The sequence below is a fragment of the Bos mutus genome, chromosome 1 (genome assembly GCF_027580195.1).
Source record: "Bos mutus isolate GX-2022 chromosome 1, NWIPB_WYAK_1.1, whole genome shotgun sequence".
NCBI lineage: Eukaryota > Metazoa > Chordata > Mammalia > Artiodactyla > Bovidae > Bos > Bos mutus.
In genome coordinates, this window is record NC_091617.1 from 81436511 (window position 1) to 81464226 (window position 27716).

The window sequence follows — 27716 nt, forward strand, 5'->3', positions numbered from 1 at the left end:
TTATGTGAAATTGATATTTTTTCCTTTATTATAATAGACTTTACTAGTGAAGCTATCTAAGCCTGGATTTTCTTTGCAGGAAATCAAACTAACATACAACCCCTTAGATTTTCATTTCTTCTTGGTCAGCTTTAGTAATCTGTACCTTTCAAAGAATTTTTCCACTTCATCTAAAATTGTTTAATTTTTAGGCATAAAGTTATTTATCTTTTTAATATTTTCAGACTACACAGTGATTTTATCTCTCTCAGTATGATATTAGTAACTGCACCTTTTTTCTGAATTACTCTCATTAGTGTTTTATCTATTTATCTTTTAAAAAAACAAGTTTTATTTTCTTTGATTTTCTCTACTGTTTGTCCATTTCCTATTTAACTGATTTGTGTTCACTTTTGTTATTTCTTTTTAATATATTTCCAATTTATTTGCTCTTCTCTGTTTCTTTAAGATAGAGACTTAGGTTACAAATTTGAGATTTTTAAAAGTTATTTAAAGCTATAGTGAAAGTAAAAGTCACTCAGTCATGTCCAACTCTTGGTGACCCCATGGACTATATAGTCCATGGAATTCTCCAGGTCAGAATACTGGAGTGTGTAGCCATTCCCTTCTCCAGGGGATCTTCCCAACCCAGGTATCCAACCCAGGTCTCCCTATTGCAGGCGGATTCTTTACCAACTGAGCCACCAGGGAAGCCCAAGAATACTGGAATGGGTAGCCTATTCCTTCTCCAGGGGATCTTCCTGACCCAGGAATCAACCTGGGTTCTCCTACATTGCAGGTGGATTCTTTACCAGCTGAGCTACCAGGGAAGCCCATTTAAAGCTATAAATTACCCTCAAATTGACTTATAGACTCCAGATTTTTTTTTACATTAATTTACAATGTTGTGTTAGTTTAAGTGTACAGCAAAGTGATTCAGTTATTTTACATATATACATTCTTTTTCAGATTCTTTTCCCTTATAGATTATTATAAAATATTGAATACAGTTCCCTGTGCTATACAGTAGGTCCCTGTTGGTTACCTATTTTAGATATAGTAGTGTGCATATATTAATCCCAAATTCCTAATTATCCCTCCCCGCTCTCTCCTTTGGTAACCATGTTTGTTTTTCTATGTCTATGAGCCTGTTTCTGTTTTTGTAAATAAATTTATTTGCATCTTTTTTTTTAATTCCACATATGAGTTATATCATATGATATTGGTCTTTCTCTGGTTTACTTTAGTATGATAATCTCTAGGTACATTTATATTGCTGTATCTGGTATTCTTATAGCTGAGTAATATTCCACTGTGTGTCTGTGTGTGTATATATATACACCACATCTTCTTTATCCATTCATCTATCGATGAACATTTAGGTTGCTTCCATGTACACACAACACGTCGTGGCTATTGTAAACAGTGCTATGAACATTAGACTGCATGTATCTTTTTGAATGATAGTTTTTTCTGGATATATGTCCAGCAGTGGATTGATGGATCATATGGTAACTCTATTTTTACCATTTTAAGGAACCTCCATATTGTTCTCCATAGTGACTGGACCAATGTACATTTCCACCAACAGTGCAGGAGGGTTCCTTTTTCTCTAACTCTCTCCAGCATTGATTATTTGCAGATGCTTGGATGCTAGCCATTCTGACTGGTGTGAGGTGATACCTCGTGTTGTTTCGATTTGCATTTCTCTAATAACGAGCAATCTTTCATGTACCTATGAGCCATCTGTGTGTCTTCTTTGGAGAAATGTCTTTTTAGATCTTCTGCTTTGTTTTGTGTAAAAATGCTGAGCTGTATGAGCTGTCTAAGACCACAGATTTTTATATGCTGCATTTTCACTTTCATTTAGTTCAAAATATATTATAACTTCCTTTGAGATTTCTTCTTTGACTTATGGGTTATTTATAAAGGTGCTACTTAATTTCCAAATATTTGCATTTTCTCCAGATTTACCCTGATGATTCTTTCAACAATTTACTGTTCTTTGCTTTATGGCCTAGCATATAATTTATTGGATGCTCCATCTGCACTTGAGAAAGTTTGTAACTTACTTTTGCTGGGTGGAATATTCTACAAATATCAGTTATATCAAGTTGGTCAATAATTCTTTTTAAGTCTTCTGTATACCCTTGATGGTTTTCTGTCTGCTTATTCTATTAATTACTAATAAAGGAGTTTTGAATTTTGCAAACTCTAATTGTGGACTTGTCTGTTTCTCCTTTTAGATTTGTTATTGTCTCATATATTTTGAAGGTCTGTTATTGGGTGCTTAAGCCTTTAAGATTATTATGACTTCTTGATGAATTAATTTTTTTATCAATTTGAAATTTCTCTTTATCTCTGGCAATATTGCCTACTCAGAAATCTACTTAATCTGATATTAAAATAGCTATTCTTAGTATTTGCACAATATGTCTTTTTCTTTCTTCTTACTTTTAACTTATCCATGACTTTGTATTTAATAAGAGCTTTTTGTAGACAGCATAGAGTTGGTCCTGCTTTTTTTTTAAATCCAGTATGACAATCCCTGCCTTTCAACTGAAATGTTTAGACATCTTCCATTTTCTATAATTATTGATACAGTTGGATTTAGATTATTTTATTGTTTTCCACCTGTACTACCTCTTTTTTTATGCTTCATTGAATATTTTTTAACATCCTTTTTTTTGCTACTATTGACTTATAAAGGGATACTTTTTCAGTGACTACTCTAGTGTTTATAATATGCAGCTTTAACTAATCTCAGTCTACATTTACATAATATACAATTTGATGTATAATGTTAAGAACTTTACAGTACTATACTTCCTTCTCCCCACTCCCTGCTATGTACTATTTCCGTCATCCTATTACTTCTACATAGCATTAAGTATGTACCACAAAATACCATTACTTTTGTTTTAAACAGTCAACTTCTTTTGTTAAATGACAATATTAAGGTTTACATACCATAAAATTCACTCATTAAGTATACAATAACATTTTGGTAAATGTACAGTTGTTCAACCATCGCCAAAATCCAATTTCAGAATATTTCCATCACTCCACAAAGATAACTTTTACCCACTTCCAGTCAATTCTCATTCCCACTCTTAGTTCCAGTTCTATTAATCTAATCTGTCTCTATAAATTTACCTTTTCTGGACATTTCATATAAACAGAATCAAACAATACATGGTCTTTCCATATGGCTTCTTTCACTTAACACAGTATTTCTGGGGTTCATCCATGTTGTAACATGTGTCAATAGTTCATTTTTTAAATTGAGGAATAGCATTCTACTACATGGACATGCCACATTTTGCTTATCCATTTATCAGCTGATGGACATTTTGACTGTTTTGACTTTTTAGCTATTATGAATAATACTGCTATGAACATCTGTGTACAAGTGTTTTTGTGGCAATACGGCTTCATTCCTCTTGAGTAGCTAGCTAGGAATAGAACTGCTCTATCACATGGAATCTTTAATATTTTGAGGAACTGCCAAAATGTTTTCTACAGTGACTGCACTATGTCCAACAAGCAAAATATGAATGTTCCAATTTTTCTGCATTGTAGTCAACAGTTGTTATTGTCTCTTTTTGATTATAGCTATCCTGGGAGGCATGAAGTGGTAACTCATTGTGATTCTGATTTGCATTTCCATAATGATTAATGATGTTGAATATCCTGTCATCTGCTTTTTGGCCATTTGGTGTATCTTCTCTGGAGACTACTGCAGATTATGGCAGATGAGAAATCTGCTCTTACACTTATTGCTGATCCTCTGCATTTAATGTGTCTTTTTCCTCTGCCTGCTCTAATATTTCCTCTTTCCAATTCATTTGAATCAATCTGTTCATTTTACTTGTGTTTGGGTTCACTGAGCTTCTTGAAATTCTGAGTTTATTGTTTTGGAAAGTTTTTGACCATTATTTCTTCTAATTTTTTCTCTCCTCTCCTTCAGAGATTTCTACTACACATTAGGCTACTTCATGCTACCTCACTGGTCACTAACACTTTTTTTTTTCTTAATTTTTTTTCTGTTTCATTTTGGATAGATTCTATTGTTCTATTTTCAAGTTCACTAATATCTTGAAAATGACTGTTTTTGTTTTTTGTTTTTTTTCCTTGATTTTTCTTTTTCCCCAGACAGGAGAGCAAATCCAGTCCCCACTATTCCATCATGGCTGAAAGCACAAGTTCAAAGTCTATCAGTGTTTTTAATAATCACTCAGACTGCCACCACCACCACTATGCCACAGTTGCCAGGAGTCAGGGAGAGCTGATTTGGGGGCTTCCCTGGTGGCTAAGACGGAAAAGAATCTGCTTTCCATGTGGGAGACCCAGGTTTGATCCCTGGGTCAGGAAGATCCCCTGGAGAAGGAAATGGCTACCCACTCCAGTATTCTTGCCAGGGAAATTCCACAGACAGAGGAGCCTGGTAGGCTACAGTCCATGAGGTCACAAAGAGTCAGATGACCGAGTGACTGACACTTTTACACTTCCAGACAAAAGAAACTAAGTGTGGGACAATAATTAATCTTAACCTAGTGAATTCTATTGAATTACCATTTCTTCTTCTGGATTTTCCTAGTTTCTAAATTCTGAAAATACTGGAAGACTCTTCCACATATATTTATGCTCTGAAGTTCTAATATCTCAGGGAGATTTGAGCAATGGCTAGATACTATGCTGGAGACACTCATAAATAAGACCTTCACTACTATTTTTTTCCAAGAAATTATACAGAGAAGCTCCACAAGAGTCTAAATTTCCTGCTTAAATATTACTGACTTAGGAAACATGAGATGACAATTTCAAGTAATTTAACTATAAACTACATATGTAAATGGGCTTCCCTGGTGCCACTAGTGGTTAAGAGTGAAGTGAAAGTTGCTTCATCCTGTCCAACTCTTTGTGATCCCATGGACTATACAGTCCATGGAATTCTCTAGGCCAGAATACTAGAGTGGGTAGCTTTTCCCTTCTTCAGGGGATCTTCCCAACCCAGGGATTGAACCCAGGTATTCTGCATTGCAGGTGGATTCTTTATCAGCTGAGCCACAGGGGAAGCCCAAGAATACTGAAGTGGGTAACCTATCCCATCTCCAGTGGATCTTCCCGACCCAGGAATCGAACTGGACCCCCCTGCCAATGCAGGAAACATAAGAGATGTGGGTTGGGAAGATCCCCTGGAGGAGGGCATGGCAACCCACTTCAGTATTCTTGCCTGGACAATCCCAGGGACAGAGTAGCCTGGCGGGCTACAATCCATAGGGTCGGAAAGACTTGGCACACACACCTGTATAAACTGCTAAATGCCATTGTCATTGCTTAAAATATAGTAAAATTAATACTAAAATAACTTTTAGGTCTTCCTTATCTGCAGACTCCTACATTTCATCTATCTCCCATTCCTAAAGAATTTTTCTCTCAAAGCTCTCTTTGCCTTTCAATGACCAGAGTCTTCATACCTGTTCAAGTCTTTAGCAATTATCCATATACTTCCAAAGCCTTACAAGCTACTTGTCTCTGTAGTCTTTAGTTCCTTAAATCTATCAGGCTTGTTGTCACCATATAAAACTTTCTAAAATATCTTGCTTTTACAATTTCTCTCTTATGAACTTTAAATTTCACTTCATTATTTTTAGTATAAAAGTTAAAATTCTTTGGTATTAGTCACATTTCTGAATAGAAGATAACAGGAATTATTGTTTTAATTCACATTCTTGAATACTTACAAATAAATTCACATCCACTTTAACCTAGTTAGTGGTTTTCAAAGAAACATCAAGACATAAAGATAACTCCTCAGAATTCTTAAAATAAAGCAACAACAAAATATCAAGTTTATCAAAACAATACTAAAATAATGGATTATCCTTACCAGTGCCTGGCTCACGTTTCCTCCAGTGGCTAGTGATTTGAAATGGCTGCTATTATAGACCAACTGAACTTCTGAGATCTCCACTGTTTCCAGTTCCTCCTGAGTTTGCCGATCAATCACATGCAACTTCTCTACACTGTCCAAGAGCACAATTGTGCGTGAGTTTATCCACTGTAATTCAAGCATACAGAAACACAAGAGTGAGGCCCATCCCACATCACCATCCAGGACGAGAAGAAAGCTTGGCCACTCAGTTAAATGACGTTGAGGACCTTAACCATTTAATCAATCAGGTGATGACAACACAATCACAGCAAGAACTACTCAGTACCAGCCCAAAGAACAGCAGGTACACAGCATACAGTTCTGATGGTATTAAAGTGATTCATAATGTAAAAGAAGGCTAACTAAGAGCCTTAATAGATATTATCAGATAAACTGTTTTTTATCAAAATTTTTTAAAGGTAGTACATTGACACAATAACTTAAAAGTGACCAACTTTGCATTTCCAGTGTTTCTGACATTAATCAAACAAAATGGCGAACCCTCATAAACCTAGCTGGTCAAAGAATGATCATTAGCATTTAAGTATTACATATTTTAAAATGGAAACTATTTTAAAAATATATATTTCCTTCACCTACAAATTATGGCAGAGTTCTTTGCTCTATTTCTGTATATAGTCTGAATATTTGTTAATAAGTACTATTACAATTTTTAAAGTAATAATAATGTTAAAATCTGCTAAAGGATGTCATTTTGATTAAATTTCTTGGGTTATATATAAAATTTATTTTCAAAATATTTTTTGAAAATTCTCAATTCCTCCCCAAGAAATAAATGAAGTCTTAAAATCTGCACAATTAGAATTCTAAATTAGCCAGAACAAAGTATTTCCCCTACACTTTCTCTGATATTAGTTTTGGTTTATTTATATGATCTCTTCCCATCTCAGAAATTATTTGCATAATCAAATAACAATCAAAAACAATCAAGTTGAAAATGGATCAATTTTTCTATTTTAACTATGCTACATGTATATATACTTTATCAGTGTAGTGGCTGCCATAAGGGAAGGGTTTGGTTTTTCAAAAAAACATTGTCTCTCAGAAAACAGAGTTTGACACTCAAACCCTTTACAAAGAACTTTTGTAATGTGCTCTCTTGATTACTTTGAGAAACAAAGTACCATTCAGAAAGACACATTATTTAGTCTTCTACAAACTTAGTGCTAGCTTTTACAGACTTTCAAAGGTCACCTGGTTAAGAGAAAGAATGACCAAGAATGTTAGCATGTTTAGCAATTATTCTTGGGATTAGACTCTCACTATTTTAATTGTTGACATGTTGTAAACAAGCCTTTTAAAGGTAACTTACAAAGCAATGTGGTTAGGGGTCACATCATAAATATGTCACAGGACAAATGAAAAACACCCACTGTCCTACTATTAGAATGGCTACTTGTGGCTGGGAAATTTTTTCCAGGGACAGAATCATACGCAGATGTTTAGAGATGTACCTCAAACATCTTAAATGCAAGTGACGATGATGAATTCTAGACAAATATGTCAGACAGTTCCACAAGGGATTCTGGTAATGACAAAACACTGAAGTCTAATACACATGGGAAGAGGTTGAACAAAATTATTTCATGAAATGTATATGGGAAAACAGTGTTATTTCTAAATCAAGTTTGTAAGATTTAAAAAGCAATGTGCAACTAAATTAATAAATCATCTATTTTAAAAATTGATATGAAAGGAAATCATCTTTTTTTTTTAAAACCCAAAGGTTGCTTAGGACCGAAATGCATGGTAGAGAGAGAACTCTGCAAAGTTTTTAGCCACAAGAAAATAGTCTCTCCTGAACCAATAAGGACATACTCAGAAGTACCAAAATGTGTTTACAAAGAAAGCCTGGCAATGATCCTGAAGAAATTATTCTGATCTACCCTTTGAGCTATTCAAGATATTAAAGAAAACTTTTGGTGATCTTGCCAGTGTTCAGCAGGCTGAAGGACAATAAAAATAATATGTGGCATCACACCAATGTCAAGACTTTTTTCAGTACAAGCAGGACTTCACTTCTGTCCACATTTTATATGATCCTAAAGGTCATGGTACTCTTGCCTGGAAAATCCCATGGACAGAGGAGCCTGGTAGGCTGCAGTCCATGGGGTCGCTAAGAGTTGGACATGACTGAGTGACTTCACTTTCACTTTTCACTTTCATGCACTGGAGGAGGAAATGGCAACCCACTCCAGTGTTCTTGCCTGGAGAATCCCAAGGACAGTGGGGCCTGGTGGGCTGCCATCTATGGGGTTGCACAGAGTCGGACACGACTGAAGCGACTTAGCAGCAGCAGCAGCAAAGATCATGGTTTATGGCAAAAATCCTGGGAGCCTTAACATAACATGGACTCAAAACAATTACATAAAGTAAATGGGGGTATTTCGTTTCAATAATACTCACAGTAAAGTTGATGAGGTCATAGTATAGGTGAAGATGCTTTTGCTTAGTAACATGTATCGCTCCAGATTCGTCTCTCTTAACCTGATGATGAAATAAAAACAACCTGAATATCAGCTACTGTTTGAGACACTTTAAAAGTTTCTCACCTAGTCAATCCACCTAGAACATGATTTCCATTCAGAATATGGGTAAAACAAATACTGATAACTAAAGTAACTATTAAACAAATGAAATAAATCACTCACAAGTGTATGTAGTATATCTGGTATAATCCATGGTATACCTGGTCAGTGGTCAAGCTGTCTGTTTAGGCATACCATTGTTTTAAATGCACTTCACTTTATTGTGCTTCCAGATATTGTGTGTTTTACAAACTGTGGCAGCCTTGCATCAATCTATTGACACCATTTTTCCAACAACATTTGCTCACTTGCTTCCTGTCTCTGTGTCACATTTTGGTAATTTTTGCAGTAGTTCAAACTTTTTCAGTATTATTTGTTATAGTAATCCGTGATTAGTGATCTTTGATGTTACTATTGTAATTGTTTTGGCTTTTTCTAAGCAATGAAGTATTTTTTTTTTTTTCAACAAGGTAATGATTGAAATCTAAGACTAATCTCTCAAGTTATGAATTTTGGTTCTATTGGTAAATCAGAAGCTTCTGGCTGAAGTATTTTTTAATTAAGGTATGTACACTGCTTTTTTTCAGAGATAATAACACACTTAAAAGACTACAATATAGTGCAAACATAACTTTTCTATGCCCTGGGAAACCAATCAACTTATGTAACTCACTGCACTGCAGTATTTGCTTTATTGCAGTGGTCTGAAACAGAAACCAATAATATCCCCAGGGTATGCATGTACTGGCAAATGTAATATTCACTCTGTTATACTCAGAACAAACTAACTTCATCACATCAATAACTGTATTTAGCCAGAGTTAAAGCATAAAATAGGATTAGTGGCATGGTGTAAAAAAAAGTAAAACAAAAGTACATTAAAAGGAAAATAAGGTGCTGCAGTTACCAAAACTAGGCTTTTCTGAAATATGATACCGTTGCTGCTGCTAAGTCGCTTCAGTTGTGTGCGACTCTGTGCGACCCCATAGACGGCAGGCCAGCAGGCTCCCCCGTCCCTGGGATTCTCCAGGCAAGAACACTGGAGTGGGCTGCCATTTCCTTCTCCAATGCATGAACTAGTATAGCTCAAACAGCCCGAAATTTCCCAGAACTTCAAGTGTTACTATTTTATTTATATATGCATATGTATACACTCTATAATCTTCATCTGTCCTTATCATTTGTTCTATTTCTGCTCCAAGGCGACAGAGCACTGAAGAAGACAGACACAATATAGTGACCTGCCTGAAATAGAACAGGACATCATCAATTCCAGTGTAATACCAATACCAAAGAGAGATCAAAGAAGACTGAAGGCAAGGCCACCAGATACGTAAGAAGTGATGTCCTAAAGCCTCTCCTCCTCCGTCTTTTGTGTGATGCCATACTGTTCTATTTCCCCACCTACCTCCACATGCCTTTATAGGATCCTCCTTTCTATTGCCTTTGTTGTCCTTTTCCTTACACGAGTGTCCACCAACATTATGGATGCTCTTGCTTTTGATTTACACAGCTTCAACTACCTTCTCGATCTTGGAATTTTCATTTGCACCCCAGACCTGGATTGCCAGTCTGCCCAGAGAACATTCCCTAATATACCACTCAAGTCTCACCTTCACTTTCAACCCAACACTATCCTTCCCGAACCCTAACTCTTTGAATACGTCATGCTCCTAAAATACAAAGCCAGAAATGCAATGTTTTATGTCCTTCAGTCCCCATGAAAAACCTTGTCTTTCCTTCAAAATGCCATCCCTAACTCTCACTGCACCCATCCTTGTCTAAAGACCTCACTTGCTTTATTACAAGAGCAAAACCCTTCATTTCCCTCCAACCTCCTATAATCTGTTCTTTTTGCTATATCTACAGTGCTATTCCTAAAATGTCACTTTAATCGTATCACTTTAATTACCTAAGAACCTGTGATGGTTTCCCCTTACCAATCTAGGGCAATTATTATACAATCTAGATCAGAGGTTAGCAAACTTTTTCTGTAAAAGGCCATACAGTAAATATTTTGGGATCTGCAGAGCATACAATCTCTGTCATAACTACTCAACTCTGCCACTGTTGAGTTTTGCACTATTGTGCAAAAGCAGCCATAAATAAGACATAACCAAATGGGCATGAAATAAAACTTCACAAAATCAAGTAGCCAGCCAGGTCTGGCCCACAGGCCACAGTTTGCCAATCTCTAATCTAGATCCATCCATATATTCAACTTTATTTTAAACAATAAGCTTCTCCCTGTTATTAATTGTAACACTTGTTACTGGCCTTCTATATATTTAAGTACTATCCTAGTACTTGGAATACAGCAGTAGGGTTGGTTTTAGACTTATGGTGCTTTCAGTCTAGTGATGAAGAAAAATGTTAAATAAGGAATTTTAGAAGTGCTGAATGTTATAAAAGAAGGTATTATGGATGTTTGTAGTGGGAAATGCTAACTGAGATCAGTAGGTCAGGGAAGGCAATGCTAATCATGAGCTAGGATACTGTTGAAGAGAGCACAGAGCTTTCCTGGCAGAGACGTTGGCATATGCAAAGACACCAAGGCCAAAAACATGGAAGCATCCTAAATGTACATCAATAGATGAATGGATAAAGATGTGGTACATAAATACAATGCAGTGTTACTCAGCCACAAGGAGAATGAAACAATGCCTTTGCAGCACCGTGGATGGACCTGGAGACTGTCATACTAAGCAAATCAGACAGAGAAAGACAAATACATGATATCGCTCACATGTGGAATCTAAAAAAATGGTACAAGTGAACTTATTTACAAAACCGAAACAGGCTCACAGACATGGAAACAGACTTATGGTTACCACAGGGAAAGAGGGAATGGGATAAATTAGGAGTTTGGGATAAGCAGATACAAACTATTATAGATAAAAGATAAACAGCAAGGTCCTACTGTAAGGCACAGGAAATTATATTCAATATCTCATAATATCTACAATGGAAAAGCTGGAAAAGAATATATATATATATATATATATATATATATATATATATATAAACTGAATCCCTTTGCTATACACCAGAAACTAACTCAATACTGTCAATCAACTATATATGTCAATTTAAAAAAGAAATAAAAAGACACTGAGGCAAAAGACTAGTTAGGAAGCTATTTCAGAGCCTGGGTTAGAAATGCCTGTGGTTTAGGCTAGGGAAGCAGCAAGAGGTGAGACAAAAAAGGAAGTAAATTAGAGTCAGCAGAATGTGTGATGGAGCAGGAATAGAGAGAAAAATGCAACTAAAAGACAACTCCTATATCTCAGGCTGGAGAAACTAGGTGGACAGTGAGGCACTTGCTTCACTGAGCTACGAAACTCAAGAAGAGATTCCACAGGCACATTCTTATCTCTGTGTCTTCAGTTCAGCTTATTTTCCCCAATATGTATATCCACCCCTCCTGTAGTATTTGCCCTGTACCCTTCATAAAGTCTTCCACAGCCTCTGTAATCCATACAAATCTCTTCATACTCTGAATTTACATCAAGTTTTAAATTCTCATCACATAGTAGAGTCCTTAAACTGTCCTCGCTAGTAGCAGGGAACATACTGGTTTTGCCTTTCAAACCATATTTTAACCTATTTTAAAGAAGAAATTAAGTTTTATACGTCCTCCAATTGCCTCGTGTCCACTATAATGTAAAGGACATAGTAGGTGCTCAATGATACTTGCTTTCTAATAAACACACTACATGTAGGTAGGTAAGCCATTAATGAACTGGACATGGACAACAGAGTGGTTCCAAATAGGAAAAGGAGTTCGTCAAGGCTGTATATTGTCACCCTGTTTATTTAACTTATATGCAGAGTACATCATGAGAAATGCTGGGCTGGAAGAAGCACAAGCTGGAATCAGGATTGCTGGGAGAAATATCAATAACCTCAGATATGCAGATGACATCACCCTTATGGCAGAAAGTGAAGAGGAACTAAAAAGCCTCTTGATGAAAGTGAAAGTGGAGAGTGAAAAAGTTGGCTTAAAGCTCAACATTCAGAAAACGAAGATCATGGCATCTGGTCCCACCACTTCATGGGAAATAGATGGGGAAACAGTGGAAACAGTGTCAGACTTTATTTTTCTGGGCTCCAAAATCACTACAGATGGTGACTGCAGCCATGAAATTAAAGGACGCTTACTCCTTGGAAGCAAAGTTATGACCAACCTAGACAGCATATTCAAAAGCAGAGACATTACTTTGCCAACAAAGGTCCGTCTAGTCAAGGCTATGGTTTTTCCTGTGGTCATGTATGGATGTGAGAGTTGGACTATGAAGAAAGCTGAGCACCGAAGAATTGATGCTTTTGACCTGTGGTGTTGGAGAAGACTCTTGAGAGTCCCTTGGACTGCAAGGAGATCCAACCAGTCCATTCTGAAGGAGACCAGCCCTGGGATTTCTTTGGAAGGAATGATGCTGAAGCTGAAACTCCAGTACTTTGGCCACCTCATGTGAAGAGTTGACTCATTGGAAAAGACTCTGATGCTGGGAGGGATTGTGGGCAGGAGGAGAAGGGGACGACAGAGGATGAGATGGCTGGATGGCATCACTGACTCGATGGACATGAGTCTGAGTGAACTCCGGGAGTTGGTGATGGACAGGGAGGCCTGGCGTGCTGCGATTCATGGGGTCGCAAAGAGTCGGACACAACTGAGCGACTGATCTGATCTGATGTACATTCAAATATTTACACATACACATAAACCATTAATTGTTAGTCAAAGGAGATGGAAATAAAAAATACACCATGAGGAGGCATGGAGCTGAGGGTTTTCCATGTTAATCACTAAAGCCTCAAAAATTAAATAGGTCACTCTCTTTCCAAAGAATTACAATAGTATATTTCTTTGAAACAATATTAAATTACTGGTGAATCAGAATGATAACCTATGACAAAGGACATCAGCACAGATGTAGCATCATATTAGGACTTACCAGGAGAAAATGAACAACATCTCCTCTGCAGAAGGCTAGCATGGGATTCACGTAATTATGCACTGCCACGAAGTGCCAGGCCAGCAATGGAACGCTGGAAGGATCCATCTGGGTAAGAAGGAAAAAAAAAAAATCATTGTTAACACAAGAAGAATAAAGAGAAAACTCTGGTTTAATACAGCAATGGACTGGTGTTCCTTGATAAAAACTCCTCCTAATTTCTCATTAAAATTCCAGAGGAGTAGAGACTGATTAGGAACCGTCAAGAGGGAACCTTCTTTGTGGACAGAAATGTTCCACATCTTGACAGAAGTTTGGGTTACCTAAGTATCTATATTTGGCAAAGTTTAGCAAATGTACACTCAAGATCTGTGTGTTTTGTTGTATATAAATTTTTCTACCAAAGGAAAGACTTTGACTACTGAACTGTACTTAATCATATACATGTTGAATATTTAGGGGGAAAAAAAAGAGTACTAATTTCTGCAATTTACTTGGAAGCACATTAAAAAAAAACAATTTGATGACTGAATGACAATAAACAGGTATATAATGAAGTATACAATAAAATACTAATGGTACAGTTTTACAATGGTAGGTATATAGATGTTTAATGTAAAATCCTTTCAACTTCTCTATTTATTTGAAAATGTTCATAATAAAATATTGGGGGAAAAATCAACAAAAACAAAGATGCAAACACATACCATGATAAGTCTCAATTAGCCAGTGAAGGTCACCTAAGTACAATTAACGGTAACCTGAGCAGGCTCTACCATCTGAAAGGGCAGGGCTGCTTCCCCTGGGGCCCAGAGATAGAGTGAATAAGAAAGCTGAAGACTGAGCTCCCTCCTTACAGGGCCTACTTTCTGGACTAGTCTTGGTTCTACACCGTCATTCTCCATCCCATCCCATCCATGCCTCTCCTTACATATTCACTGGAAGAAAACATCACTTTGAAAGCATCCAAGCAGGAAGGAAAAGAGATACCGAGGTGTGCACAATACATTGCAAGAAGCATCCACCAAAATGAAATATCACAGGCAGAAGAAACCCCGGAGAGAATACGTGAGAGCAATTCTCACTATACTACGGTGGGGTGCTCTCTATCAGTAGTTCAATATCAAAGCAGCAGCTGTTCATGAGAGAAAACTTAACAGACTAAAGGTAGGGAAGTATAGACCTTGTGATCCCCAGGACACTGCTCTGGTCGCCAGCTGACACTGTTTTGGTCACATCAAGGTAAGCAGACAGAGAGCTAATTTCCATTCTATCTAGCTTTCTGACAGCCTCAGAGAATTCGCCACTCGTGAGTCATCTTCCCCGACCTCCCAACATGGTCTTTTTGCCCTTAAGATGGAGAGGCTTACTCACCCGTCCATAAGGAAAAGTCATCCACACTTTCAAGGATGGCTTCAATCCAATGACCAGTATCTTTAGGGAGAAAAAATACATTTTCACTATTTACCCTGCAATTTTCAGATTTTTGGTATTCAAAGTCTCTTAAGTTATGAGCTTCATCTTCTAAATACCTTTGTTAAGGATGCCATGGCCAATAAGGAAAATTGTGTGATGGGATGATCTTTCAACTCGGGCTTAGAGTGGAGAGGTTCAATACAGCAAACTTCACCCTTGGAACCGCTAAACAGGCATCGAGATTCACAAGTTCTCACTCCCATCACTCTCCTGAAAATGTAACCCAAAATGCAGAATCAACTTAGCAATGATCCAAGGCACTACATCTCTACAGCAGATGACTACAAAAGCCTCCTGACCCCTACTCCTGCCCCCAACAATCCAAACTCCACATGACATCAGCATGTCCTTTTCAACATAGGGTCAGATTTACCACCTTCTCCTATGGCTTCTCCCTCTCCAATGGCTTACCACTGTACACAAAATCAAATCGACTCTTGCCAGGTTTAAAACGTCCTATATCATTTATGTGATCTGTCTCCTGCCTTCACTCCTCTCCCACTGCTACTGCTCCTGATAAACACGTGCTCCAGCCACACTGGCCTTCTGTCCGCTGCTCCAGCAGGCCACAGTGTGCCCACCTCAAAGTTTTTGTGCTTGAATATCCCTCTGCCTGGAACACTTCTTCCAGGTCTTTTCATTTGCTGACCAGATTATCGTTCAGGTTTTTGTTTAAATGTCGCCTTCAGAGAGAAGCCTTCCTGAATGATTCTCAAATGCACTCCAGAATACTGACCTGTCTTATTTTCTTCATAGCACTCATACCTAAAGTTATTTATGTGTTGGTTTATTGACTGTCTCCCTACCCCCACCCCAACTAGAACGTAAGTTCTACTAGAGTAGCAACCTTGACCGGTTCACAGCCATAACTCTGGTATCTAGGCAACGCCTACACATAGGCGATAGCCAATAAACATCAGCTGAATACATCAACAGTACTGCAGTAGGTGCTGAGAGAGGGCATCAGAGGCCAGACAGAGAGAAACCACAATCACAGAAAACTAACCAATCTAATGATATGGACCACAGTCTAATCAAACTCAATAAAACTGAGGCATGCCATGTAGGGCCACCCAAGACAGGCAGGTCATGGTGGAGAGTTCTAACAAAATGTGGTCCACTGGAGAAGGGAATGGCAAACCACTTCAGTATTCTTACCTTGAGAACACCATGAACAGTATAAAAAGGCAAAAAGACAGGACAATGAAAGATGAACTCCCCATGCTACTGGAGATCAGTGGAGAAATAACTCCAAAAGAATGAAGAGACAGAGCCAAAGCAAAAACAACACCAAGTTGTGGATGTGACTGGTGATGGAACCCGTAAGGTCCAATGTTGTAAAGAACAATATTGCATAGGAACCTGGAATGTTAGGTCCATGAATCAAGGCAAATTGGAAGTGGTCAAACAGGAGATGGTAAGAATGAATGTCGACATTTTAGGAAATCAGCAAACTAAAATGGACTGGAATGGGTGAATTTAACTCAGATGACCATCATATCTACTACTTTGGGCAAAAATCCCTTAGAAGAAATGGGAGTAGCCATTATAGTCAACAAGAGAGTCCGAAATGCAGTCAGATCAGATCAGATCAGTCGCTCAGTCGTGTCCGACTCTTTGCGACCCCATGAAATGCAGTACTTGGGTGCAATCTCAAAAACGACAGAATGATCTCTGTTCGCTTCCAAGACATACCATTCAATATCACAGTAATCCAAGTCTATGCCCCGACTGGTAATGCTGAAGCAGCTGAAGTTGAATGGTGCTGTGAAGACCTACAATACCTTTTAGAAATAACACCCAAAAAAGATACCCTTTTCATTATAGGGGACAGGAATGCAAAAGTAGGAAGTCAAGAAACACCTGGAGTAACAGGCAAATTTGGCCTTGGAGTACAAAATGAAGTAGGGCAAAGGCTCATAGAGCTTTGCCAAAGGAATGCACTGATCATAGCAAACATCCTCTTCCAAGAACACGAGAGAAGACTCTACACGTGGACATCACCAGATGGTCAACACCAAAATAAGACTGATTATATTCTCTACAGTCAAAGATGGAGAAGCTCTATACAGTCAGAAAAAACAAGACCAGGAGCTGACTATGGCTTAGATTATGAACTCCTTACTGTCAAATTCAGATTTAAACTTTAGAAGGTAGGAAAAATCACTAGACCATTCAGGTATGAGCTAAATCAGATCCCTTACGACTGTACAGTGGAAGTGGGAAATAGATTTAAGGGACTAGATCTGATAAGAGTGCCTGATGAACTATGGATGGAGGTTCGTGACACTGTACAGGAGACAGGGATCAAGACCATCCTCAAGAAAAAGAAATGCAAAAAAGCAAAATGGCTCTTTGAGGAGCCTTACAAATAGCTGTGAAAAGGAGAGAAGCAAAAAACAAAGGAGAAAAGTAAAGATATATCCATTTGAATGCAGAGTTCCAAAGAATAGCAAGGAGAGATAAGAAAGCCTTCCTCAGCAATCAGTGCAAAGAAATAGAGGAAAACAATAGAGTGGGAAAGACTAGAGATCTCTTCAAGAAAATTAGAGATACCAAGGGAACATTTCATGCAAAGATGGGCTTAATAAAGGACACAAATGGTATGCTTCTAAAAGAAGCAGAAGATACTTAAAAGAGGCCGCAAGAATACACAGAACTGTACAAAATAGATCTTCACGACCCAGATGATCAGAATGGTGTGATCACTCACCTAGAGCCAGACATCCTGGAATGTGAAGTGAAGTGGGCTTTAGGAAGCATCACTATGAACAAATCTAGTGGAGGTGATGGAATTCCAGTTGAGCTATTTCAAATCCTGAAAGATGATGCTGTGAATGTGCTGCACTCAATATGCCAGCAAATTTGGAAAACTCAGCAGTGGCTATGGGACTGAAAAAGGTCAGTTTTCATTCCAATCCCTAAGAAAGGCAATGCCAAAGAATGCTGAAACTACCACACAATTGCACTCGTCTCACACGCTAGTAAAGTAACGCTCAAAATTCTCCAAGTCAGGCTTCAACAATACGTGAACCATGAACTTCCAGATATTCAAGCTGGTTTTAGAAAAGGCAGAGGAACCAGAGATCAAATTGCCAATATCCGCTGGATCATCAAAAAAGCAAGAGAGTTCCAGACAAACATCTATTTCTGCTCTATTGACTATGCCAAAGCCTTTGACTGTGTGGATCACAACAAACTATGGAAAATTCTTCAAGAGATGGGAATACCAGACCATCTGACCTGCCTCTTGAGAAACCTGTATGCAGGTCAGGAAGCAACAGTTAAAATGACATGGACCAACAGACTGGTTCCAAATAGGAAAAGAAGTACATCAAGGCTGTATGGCTGTATATTGTCACCCTGCTTATTTAACTTATATGCACAGTAATATCATGAGTAATGCCAGGCTGGATGAAGCACAAGCTGGAATCAAGACTGCTGGGAGAAATATCAATAATGTCAGATATGTATATGATGGAGAAGGCAATGGCACCCCACTCCAGTACTCTTGCCTGGAAAATCCCAGGGAAAATCTCCATGGATGGAGGAGGCTGGTAGGCTGCAATCCATGGGGTCGCTAAAAGTCGGACATGACTGAGCGACTTCACTTTCACTTTTCACTTTCCTGCATTGGAGAAGGAAATGGCAACCCACTCCAGTGTTCTTGCCTGGAGAATCCCAGGCATGGGGGAGCCTGGTGGGCTGCCATCTATGGGGTCGCACAGAGTCGGACACAACTGAAGTGACTTAGCAGCAGCAGCATGCACATGACACTATCCTTATGGCAGAAAGTGAAGAAGAACTAAAGAGCCTCTTGATGAAAGTGAAACAGGAGAGTGAAAAAGTTGGCTTAAAGCTCAACATTCAGAAAATTAAAATCATGGTATCTGGTCCCATCACTTCATGGGAAATAGATGGGGAAACAGTGGCCAACTATTTTTTTGGGCTCCAAAATCACTGCAGATGGTGACTGCAGCCATGAAATTAAGACGCTTACTCCTTGGAAGGAAAGTTATGACCAACCTAGACAGCATATTAAAAAGTAGAGACATTACTTTGTCAACAAAGGTCCATCTAGTCAAGGCTATGGTTTTTCCCGTAGTCATGTATGGATGTGAGAGTTGGACTATAAAGAAAGCTGAGCACTGAAGAATTGATGCTTTTGAACTGTGGTGTTGGAGAAGACTTTTGAAAGTTCCTTGGACTGCAAGGAGATCCAACCAGTCCATCCTAAAGGAGATCAGTCCTGAATATTCATTGGAAGGACTGATGTTGAAGCTGAAACTCCAATACTTTGGCCACCTAATGCAAAGAACTGACTCATTTCAAAAGACCCTGATGCTGGGTAAGATTGAAGGTGGGAGGATAAGGAGATGACAAAGGACAAGATGGTTGGATGGCATCACCGATTCAATGGACATGGACAGGGAGGCCTGGCATGCTGCGGGTCATGGGGTCGCAAAGAGTAGGACATGACTGAGCGACTGAACTGAACTGGTATTTTTCAAACAATTATTTTGGACTTGATATTGTCAGGAGGCATGCGAAATGTAAGAAACATAGTCCTTACTTTGAAGAACTTTGGAAACAAAATACACATTGAATTTTTTTGTCTTTTTAAACTCAGATTTATAAATGTTCTTATGCATATCTAAACAGTCTTTCCCTTTATTTAAAGAGTAAACAGGACAATTCCAAGGCAAAAGGAACCTTGTACACCTGGTCATTATGGTTATAACCAACTGGGCCCGGGGTCTAAACTAAAATTACTGATATACTCCAGGATAATGGTTCCCAAGACTGACAGAGTTTAGGAACACTTTGGGGAGAAGGAATCTAGAATCCCAACTCAGAAGTACTGAGACAGAATTTTGGGGGACCAGGCATGGTGCTCCGTATGTTCTGTAAGCCTCCCCAGATAAGTGTAATACACAGCCACAACCTATTTACAATTACATGGGTTTTCCAGACCTCTTCACATTCAACTTCAAGTCATTAAATTGGAGCTAATCTTTTCATTTGTCTACAAACGTCCAATAGTCTCTTACTTAAATGTCAATTCAAAAACAGAGCCTCCGCTGTCATTGCAAATTGCAAGAGTTGGATCATCTGTAAACTAAACAGAGAAGGAATTTATTTTAACAATTTTTAAAAAACCAGTCAAATGTTAAAAAGGGGAAAATTTATAAAATTTTAAAAATACAAGACAAACACATTTAATAGCATTTGAAATCACCTAGACTGACCTTATTACTCTAATACAAACTTACCCATATTTAGAATAAAAATGGTTCAATATCATTAAAAACTGAGACTTTAAAGAAGTAAAACCTTCTCAAAAGGATAAAAGAAAAATACAAATTATGATTCATAAAAGCCCTAAACTTATCTACTTGGGTTCTTATATTAATTTTTTCAAACTTGCTATTAAGCTGAATAGGATACTTTGGATATACTTACAGCTGCCTAGCTCTCAAGAATAAAGACACAATAAAAGATATTTGATGTCTTTGGGAAATAAGCTTGTTAGAATATGTTTTCTGAATAACTGAAGAGTTAATCTACTATATTTAAAAACAGTTTAACTTTTTATGCAACTCTTCCTAAAATGTGCTGCCCCTTCAGTCTTCTTCAATAAAGTATACTTTAGTTACTATTATCCACCCTGGAAAACTCAATAAATAATGTTCACAATGAGAGACTGTCCTAAGGGCTGATGTGGCCTGGCAGATGTGCATGCCAATAGATACAAAATTGAATAACTTAATTTATATCACTTCCAGTGACTAGTCTCCCTAACCCCAAAGGTTGTAAAACCATCCTAACTGGCATGCCTTTGGACTCTTCCAGAATGGCTGAGGTACAGGAGGCCACTATGAAATGCATCTTCTTCAACCACACACAAGCAAAGTACAGAAGTCCTACACCATGGTTCTCAAAGGCCTAGCTGAGCAGTTGCAAAAGTGGAGTGTAGAGAAAAATAACAGCATTCATAATTTTTATCTTCTACATTCTGAGTATGTGTTTTATGATATACTTAAATTTAGTACAGTAGCACATTTAATTTTAAATATTATATATATATATACACACACACACACACAGAGACATGTATGTGTGTGTGTGTGTGTGTGTATGAATTAAAGCCCAAATTATTATTGATGGGATGTGTACGGTTAAGTTTGGAGAATAACGAGTGAGAGGTTGACAGCATAAGAAGCCTTTGCCAAAAGCGGGCCCCAGAATTTCTGAGAAGCGTCTATACTTGTAGCATTGCCAAGCAACGCAAGTGTGCTTTCAATGTCAGCTACATTCTTCTGCTTTTATTTCTTCTGCCTTTTTCTCTCTGTCTTTACCTCTTCTGTTTCTTATTGTTTCTCCCAAAGATTTTGCTTTTTTCTGCAAATGGATTGGATTTTCATAAACCAACAAACATTTATTGAGCAACTACTACATGTAACACACAAAAATAAAAGAGAAACAGATCCTGGTTTCAAAGGCCTTAATCTATTAAAGCAGATAAGACATAAACAACAACATATTAGAAGTTGGCTCATGCCGTATGAAAACAGGTCAAGATAAACTGCCATGATGTTCAGAAAGAGGAGAAATTCTCTCTACTTTTACTTGTCTTGGTTGTTTTCATTGTTACTAAATGCTTCAATGCTGCTTTGTCACAAAAGACTTTTTACGTAACTAACTGAGATGCAGACACATAAACTCCAGATGCTCCCAGACTTTAAAAAGCATATGTATGGATAAGAGAGGTCTGCACAGCTAACTAACCAAACGTGTACATGATTAAAATCCAGAAGATCTGATTTTAGACTTCTCTAGTTATAATCCTGTATGTTTTACACTTCTGAACGTGGACTTGACAGCATATAAAAACCAAGGTTCACACTGTATTTATAAATTAAATGTTACCTAAGGTGGTTTATTTTTTTCAGGCATGTAAGGAGAAAGTCAAGATTCGAACCTTGATGCTTTTCCTTTGGAGGCCTGAAAGAAAATAAACCAAGAAATTTGTTTCTAAACATAATGCAAACCTTGGTTCTTTCACAACCAGTGCCTTGAACTTCAAGTAATTCCCAACAAAGTGTGACAGGGCACACCACCCCAGCAGTAAAATCCTGGTGGACTAAGCAAAAAGTAAAAAGACCTTTTAAAATCTGCACGGAGTTTTCAGCAGGGTACTGCCTGTCTTTGCTGCCAACCTTTCATCTAGGATCACTTCAGTTTACTCTCTTTCCTGCTGTATCTACTAGACGTCAATACAACTTATAGCTGAATGTTACCATGATAGCCTATCTCTGGATTTTACTTGGGAAAACATCTTGTTGGGCCAGTCACATAAAAGACAGTTCACTTTCAAGGATTCTGTTTATAAAGAAATCTACTTTAAAATGGATACAAGGGCATAATAATAAAGATTATTAGAAAAAGAAAATAAGAACTGTACCTTAATATGTAATATTGCTGTTCCCGGAGGATGAGCATCTGTTATTGATCTAAGAAGCTTTCCACTGGCCAAATCCCACATAGTGATCTATAAGACAACTAAATGCTTTAAAAACAAATTTATTGCTCTTTTTTGGACTTAAGTATCTTGGCTTTTGGCTGAAATAATCTATTCCTGGCCTATAAACATTGCAGACAAAGAACTATAAAGTTAAAACATAACTAAAGGTTGCAGATCCGCTGAAGCATGGGGCCCTTTTCCATCTTCATCCTCCCCTCATCCTACCCAGTCTACTTTTCCCTTCAGATTTTAAATCTTATTCTTTTACTGAGAGGTAAAAGAGATTTATTTAATGAGTCAATCTCTTTAGCACTGGTAAAAATTATCAAAAGGGCTTATTGCCAAACCAATTAGTGACATGTAAGTCAGAAGAAGAAAAGAAACAAAACTTACTGCCCAGTTTCAGAAGTAAAAACAAATACCAAATTTGTGTCCAGGGACACAGTTACAAAGCAAAATATATACTGTACTTAAAAATCAACAACAATCATCCTCACGACAGAAAGAAAGATATACAGGTCTATCTTGGGCTTCCCTGGTGGCTTAGAGGGTAAAGCATCTGCCTGCAATGCAGGAGACCCAGGTTCAATCCCTAGGTCGGGAGGATCCCCTGGAGAAGGAAATGGCAACCCACTCCAGTATTCTTGCCTGGAAAATCCAATGGACAGAGGAACCTGGTAGGTTATAGTCCATGGGGCCTCAAAGTGTCGGACACAACTGAGCGACTTCACTTCACTTCACAGAAAGAAAGTACATTTTGTATAATGGCCTGGTTGGTTTATAAAAGCTATTTGCGTATAGGGACATATGAATTGAGATATTAAAAATCATAGACTCTGGCTCAGTCAGTAACTTAATTTAAAAATTTAGACAAAAGTCAGACCAAGCAAATTCAGGTTAGCTCTACATATAGACATATCACTTTATAACATGTTTTTGTCTTCAAGATACTGACCTAGAGATAACAGGTTTAATTCATTTCACACTGTCTTATAGGTAAAATAAGGTTTCTATTTACCTGTCCCTTAGCAAAGCCACAGAGAAGTCTTGAGCAGTCATTGTTGATACTGAGGGCAGAGATAGCTCCATACTGACCGCCAACACTAGTGCTACCCAAGCAGAGTCGCAAAGCTTGATTCTGATCTAAAGAAAGCAATTGATAAGTCAAGTGAAAGAAATAAAGGTCTGACTAAGTATGTACATAGCACAGGCCTGTTTTCAAACACTTTGAGGTAGTAAGAATCAAAAGAATCAAACAAAGTTACGTTCATCTTAAAATACATTTATTGAGCAACTACTAGACAGTGGGCATTGAATTAGACACTAAGAATGCAGAAAAACGGTAACTACAAGGAAGCATAATACAAAACTTGCTCATGTTAAAAAGAAAATACTAAGAAAACTGTATCTCTTGGAACAACCAACTAACTTTCATTCTAGAACCATATTTTTTGCTATTTTTAGAATGCAAGATACATGAAATACCACCTTTTACAGTACATTTAAAACTTCAAAAATCAAAATTTATTTACAGTTTGGCTACAATTTTCATTTATATTATCCCTGAAGATTTACCAGGCAAATGAACAGAATAAATAAAATCATAGGGTATGTTTAAACAACTTAAGGAAATTCTTTTCAAGCATCAACAGCTGATACGCTAAAAGCAAATAATTCAAATCTCTACTAAATAAAGTTACTAAAAGGCAAAGATTCTGCCGTAATCACCTCTGATTTCTCTAGGAAGCATTTGGATATTACTAAACTTTATTATCTAATAAGTAGAAGAAATTCTTCTAGGGCTTCTCCTAGGCAGTGCTTATATTATATAGAGCTCATTACTGTACCCACTTGAAAACAATAAAATAAAAATTTTAAACATAAAGCATGTCTACAAACTTTAACTGTTTTTTAGTTGGTGGGGGGGAGGACACCATACTTGCACAATCAGGAGTTCTCTTAACTCCCCCAGCAATTGTTTGTGCTTCCCTTCACTATCTATGTGCTACTTTTTGGAGGTAAATACATCTTACTTCCACTCCTAGACTATGACCTATCTAAGGGCTGAGATCATGAGAGAATTAACATCCCCAGAATGCCTAGGGCAGTGCCTTGCACACAGAATGCATCTGACAATCATCTTAATAGATGCCATATTTGCAAATCTTCCTCCCATAAAGGTAAGCCCAGTTATCATTAGAAAGAGCCTAAAGACATTCATTCCCAAATGCATGGAATAATACTAGGTAAGCCCTTTTGCCCATACAAAGTGAATACTGTAAGAATATTTTTCTATGTTCACAAGCAGGCTCAAATAGCAATCCCCACCTCCCCAGGAGTTCTGACACAATTAATGTCAGAATTAATTGTCTCAGTTTTGACATAATTAGTGGCTGTATCCAGCACACAGAAAATATTTGATGTTTTATGATGTCACTTTAGATCTTAGCCTTCCAAGATGAACATTTGAAAAGGAATAAAATTCATAATATACAAGGTGTGATGTACTTTAAAAGTCCTATGTTTATTCACATCTATATTAATCACAAGAACAGATTTTTTCCTTATTTCTTTCCATCCTTACATACATTTTCCTCCCTTTTCCAGTTTAATCCAAACTGTTGTAATTGCCTTTTTCCTGACTCTAAATATGATATCACATTTTACTTTGCTCTACTGAATTGCATGCCTAACAGTGTTTTCCATGATCCTTATTTTGTCAGGGCTACGTTATACAGTTAGTAGATGATCCTTACACCCTGTTCTGCAAATTGTCAAGATTCATTGGTTGGGCAACAGTGTTGTATACATACTACCACTGTGGGTCATGTGAGTAGTCCAACGAATGGACTGAAAAAGTTAGAGGACAAAGACAGAAATTCTGCACCAGCCTCAAAAAGTCCATTTAGCCTGGTTGTCTGCCCTCTAGGCAAGAGTAGTGTCGGAATAGTCTCTGCTTTGATATCCAAACTACACAGTTCTGATCGACCAGTACTTAAAGACACTAACTATTGCTTTAACAAAGTCCTTACTTTAAATTTGAGTATTTAAGTACTCTTATAACTCAGGGATCACCAACTCAACAGACATGAGTTTGAGTAAACTCCGGGAGTTGGTGATGGACAGGAAGGCCTGGCGTACTGCAGTCCATGGGGTCACAAAGAGTCGAACACGACTGAGCGACTAAACTGAACTGAACTGATAACTCAGGGAGAGTAAGCACAGGAGAATTTAAGGAGTATGACAAAATAGAGAATAAGGGTACCATTAAGAAAAAGGAAGTAAAGAGGGGAGGAAAAAGACACAACTAACCTTTACATTAAAAACCCAGACATGATTCTTTTTCTGACTGTGTACTAAAAACTAGCTAAGACAGGGACCAAATTATCAACAGTGGTCACTCCTAAAATATGTACTAAATTTATATCCCATAGGACTCTGTTAACGAAGACTGTCAATGTTTTCCCCTTGACTTTTACAATGTATTCATTATCTTTATAATGTCCCTTTATAAGGTAGCACGGCTGTGAGGTAATGGACAGTGCCTAAAACATAATATTGTTTAACTCCACAAAGATACTTATCAATTCGTATTGGTGTCATTATACATTCTGTATTTATGGTGCCATATGAATAAACCTATACAATTTAAACAAATCAGAAAAGACAGAATTTCTGCGGAAAGAAGAAAGCAGGGTCTTACTGAAGAGGTTTCTTCTACTAGAACATTCTGTAGTCCAGATTTTTCTAGACTATTCTGGGGAAAGGTACTCGGTGAAGACAAAAATAAAACCTCTTTCAAACAATTTATAAAGTTACACAGAAGGAACAAAAAGGACCTGAACAGCAGTAAGAAAGGTGAAAATCAGAGCTTTCCATGTTCTACTCCTCCAAGGGGGCTCTTGATTTGGGGGGGGGGGGGGGAATGAGACTATCATTTTTCCTATAAGCTTCACAGAGTTGGTACAGAGCTTAAATTTTGTAAATGCCTATGAAAAATATGAAAGCTATCCAATGATACACATGCAAAGAATTATTTTAATGATAATAAGTAGCTTATCAATTAAGAGAACTCAAAGCCCAGATACCACAAAAAGCACATCTAAATTGACAGTGCAATGCATTACATCTATTTCTTTATTAGTATATCTTTCAAAATACACTTTACTTAGGGTTGATCCCAGCATATTCTAGGCTTAAGAGTAATGGACTAAGTAACAAAGAAAAGCCATAAATAACATATAAAGTCTACAATAGCCATAAAATCTAAATTTGAACATACTTCAAGAATTTCTGCTCTTTCCACATACCAAAATTAACCTAATGTTCTATTTCTTCACCCCAAATTTAACTACACCCTAAAGACCATCGAAGAAGGAAATACCTAGATCCTAGAAAGAATCGAAATCAAATTATATGCATAGAGCTCTACTTTTATCACCAGTATTCACCATTCTTCAATACTACTCCTTTGTGCACATTAAAATATTCTCTATGACCAAAGAAGAAGAAGAAAAGAGAGATTAGGAAACACTTTTCATCAATGATCATAAAGCAGCAGAAGCACTTTATCTGACCACCATCTAACACACACAGAATTAAAGCTCTCCATTCCCTCTTTAACCTTACTGACTAAAGCCCAGGATACACTGACTCCCCACAGATAACTGGCTATTTTCTAGAATGCAGATGCTTAGGAAGAGTCAACTGTTTTCATTTCCAAATCTGTTCATGCCACTATAAATACTACTGCACTTAAAAAACGTTAAACAATATGTCAACTAATGAAATAGAGTGCAAAAGAGCAAGCTGCTGTTTCTATGACAGCTAAATGGATGTTTTTGAAAAACTTGGTAAAGGTGAGTTGCTCTAAATAACTGTCATGAAGTAAGGTATGGACAAGATAACTGCAGAAAACTGGAAAGTTCTATGAAAATCTAAAATTTTGCACACCTCAAGTGATTCACAGGTACCCAAGCTTTTACCTCTTTTGTTTAATTAAAAGTACAAATTTTGCATGACCTATCATTGATGTAGCTTGTGCCAGAAAAGGATGCTGCAGACCTCCAACTGGCAGAAAAAAACTCAGTTTTGGACTGTATCAAAAGATTAGGGGGGAAATGAATATTTATTTTCATTTAAAATAAAATATTGAAGGTATACATATATTTGTAATTTTTAACAATTCTCTAACCAATTTCAATTAGCTGGTTCTTTTCAATAAGCATTTCATAACAGGGTGTCAACTGTAATTGATAACATTCTCCTTCAACAATAAAAAGGTCAAAAGAAAA

The 27716-nt window shown here is 37.4% G+C and overlaps 1 protein-coding gene across 2 annotated transcripts in view; it reads right to left on the minus strand.

Annotated features, from left to right (window-relative positions):
- VPS8 (VPS8 subunit of CORVET complex) overlaps positions 1-27716 on the minus strand; it is a 295718-nt gene that overhangs the window by 238959 nt on the left and 29043 nt on the right. For both annotated transcript variants that reach the window (XM_070372173.1, XM_070372165.1), the window contains exons 8-15: positions 23441-23565; positions 22363-22449; positions 19949-20016; positions 14954-15107; positions 14796-14855; positions 13422-13529; positions 8345-8425; positions 5873-6043 (exon numbers count right to left, since the gene is read on the minus strand). In XM_070372173.1, the coding sequence (XP_070228274.1) occupies positions 5873-6043; positions 8345-8425; positions 13422-13529; positions 14796-14855; positions 14954-15107; positions 19949-20016; positions 22363-22449; positions 23441-23565 (854 nt within the window). The remainder of the gene's footprint in view (positions 1-5872; positions 6044-8344; positions 8426-13421; positions 13530-14795; positions 14856-14953; positions 15108-19948; positions 20017-22362; positions 22450-23440; positions 23566-27716) is intronic.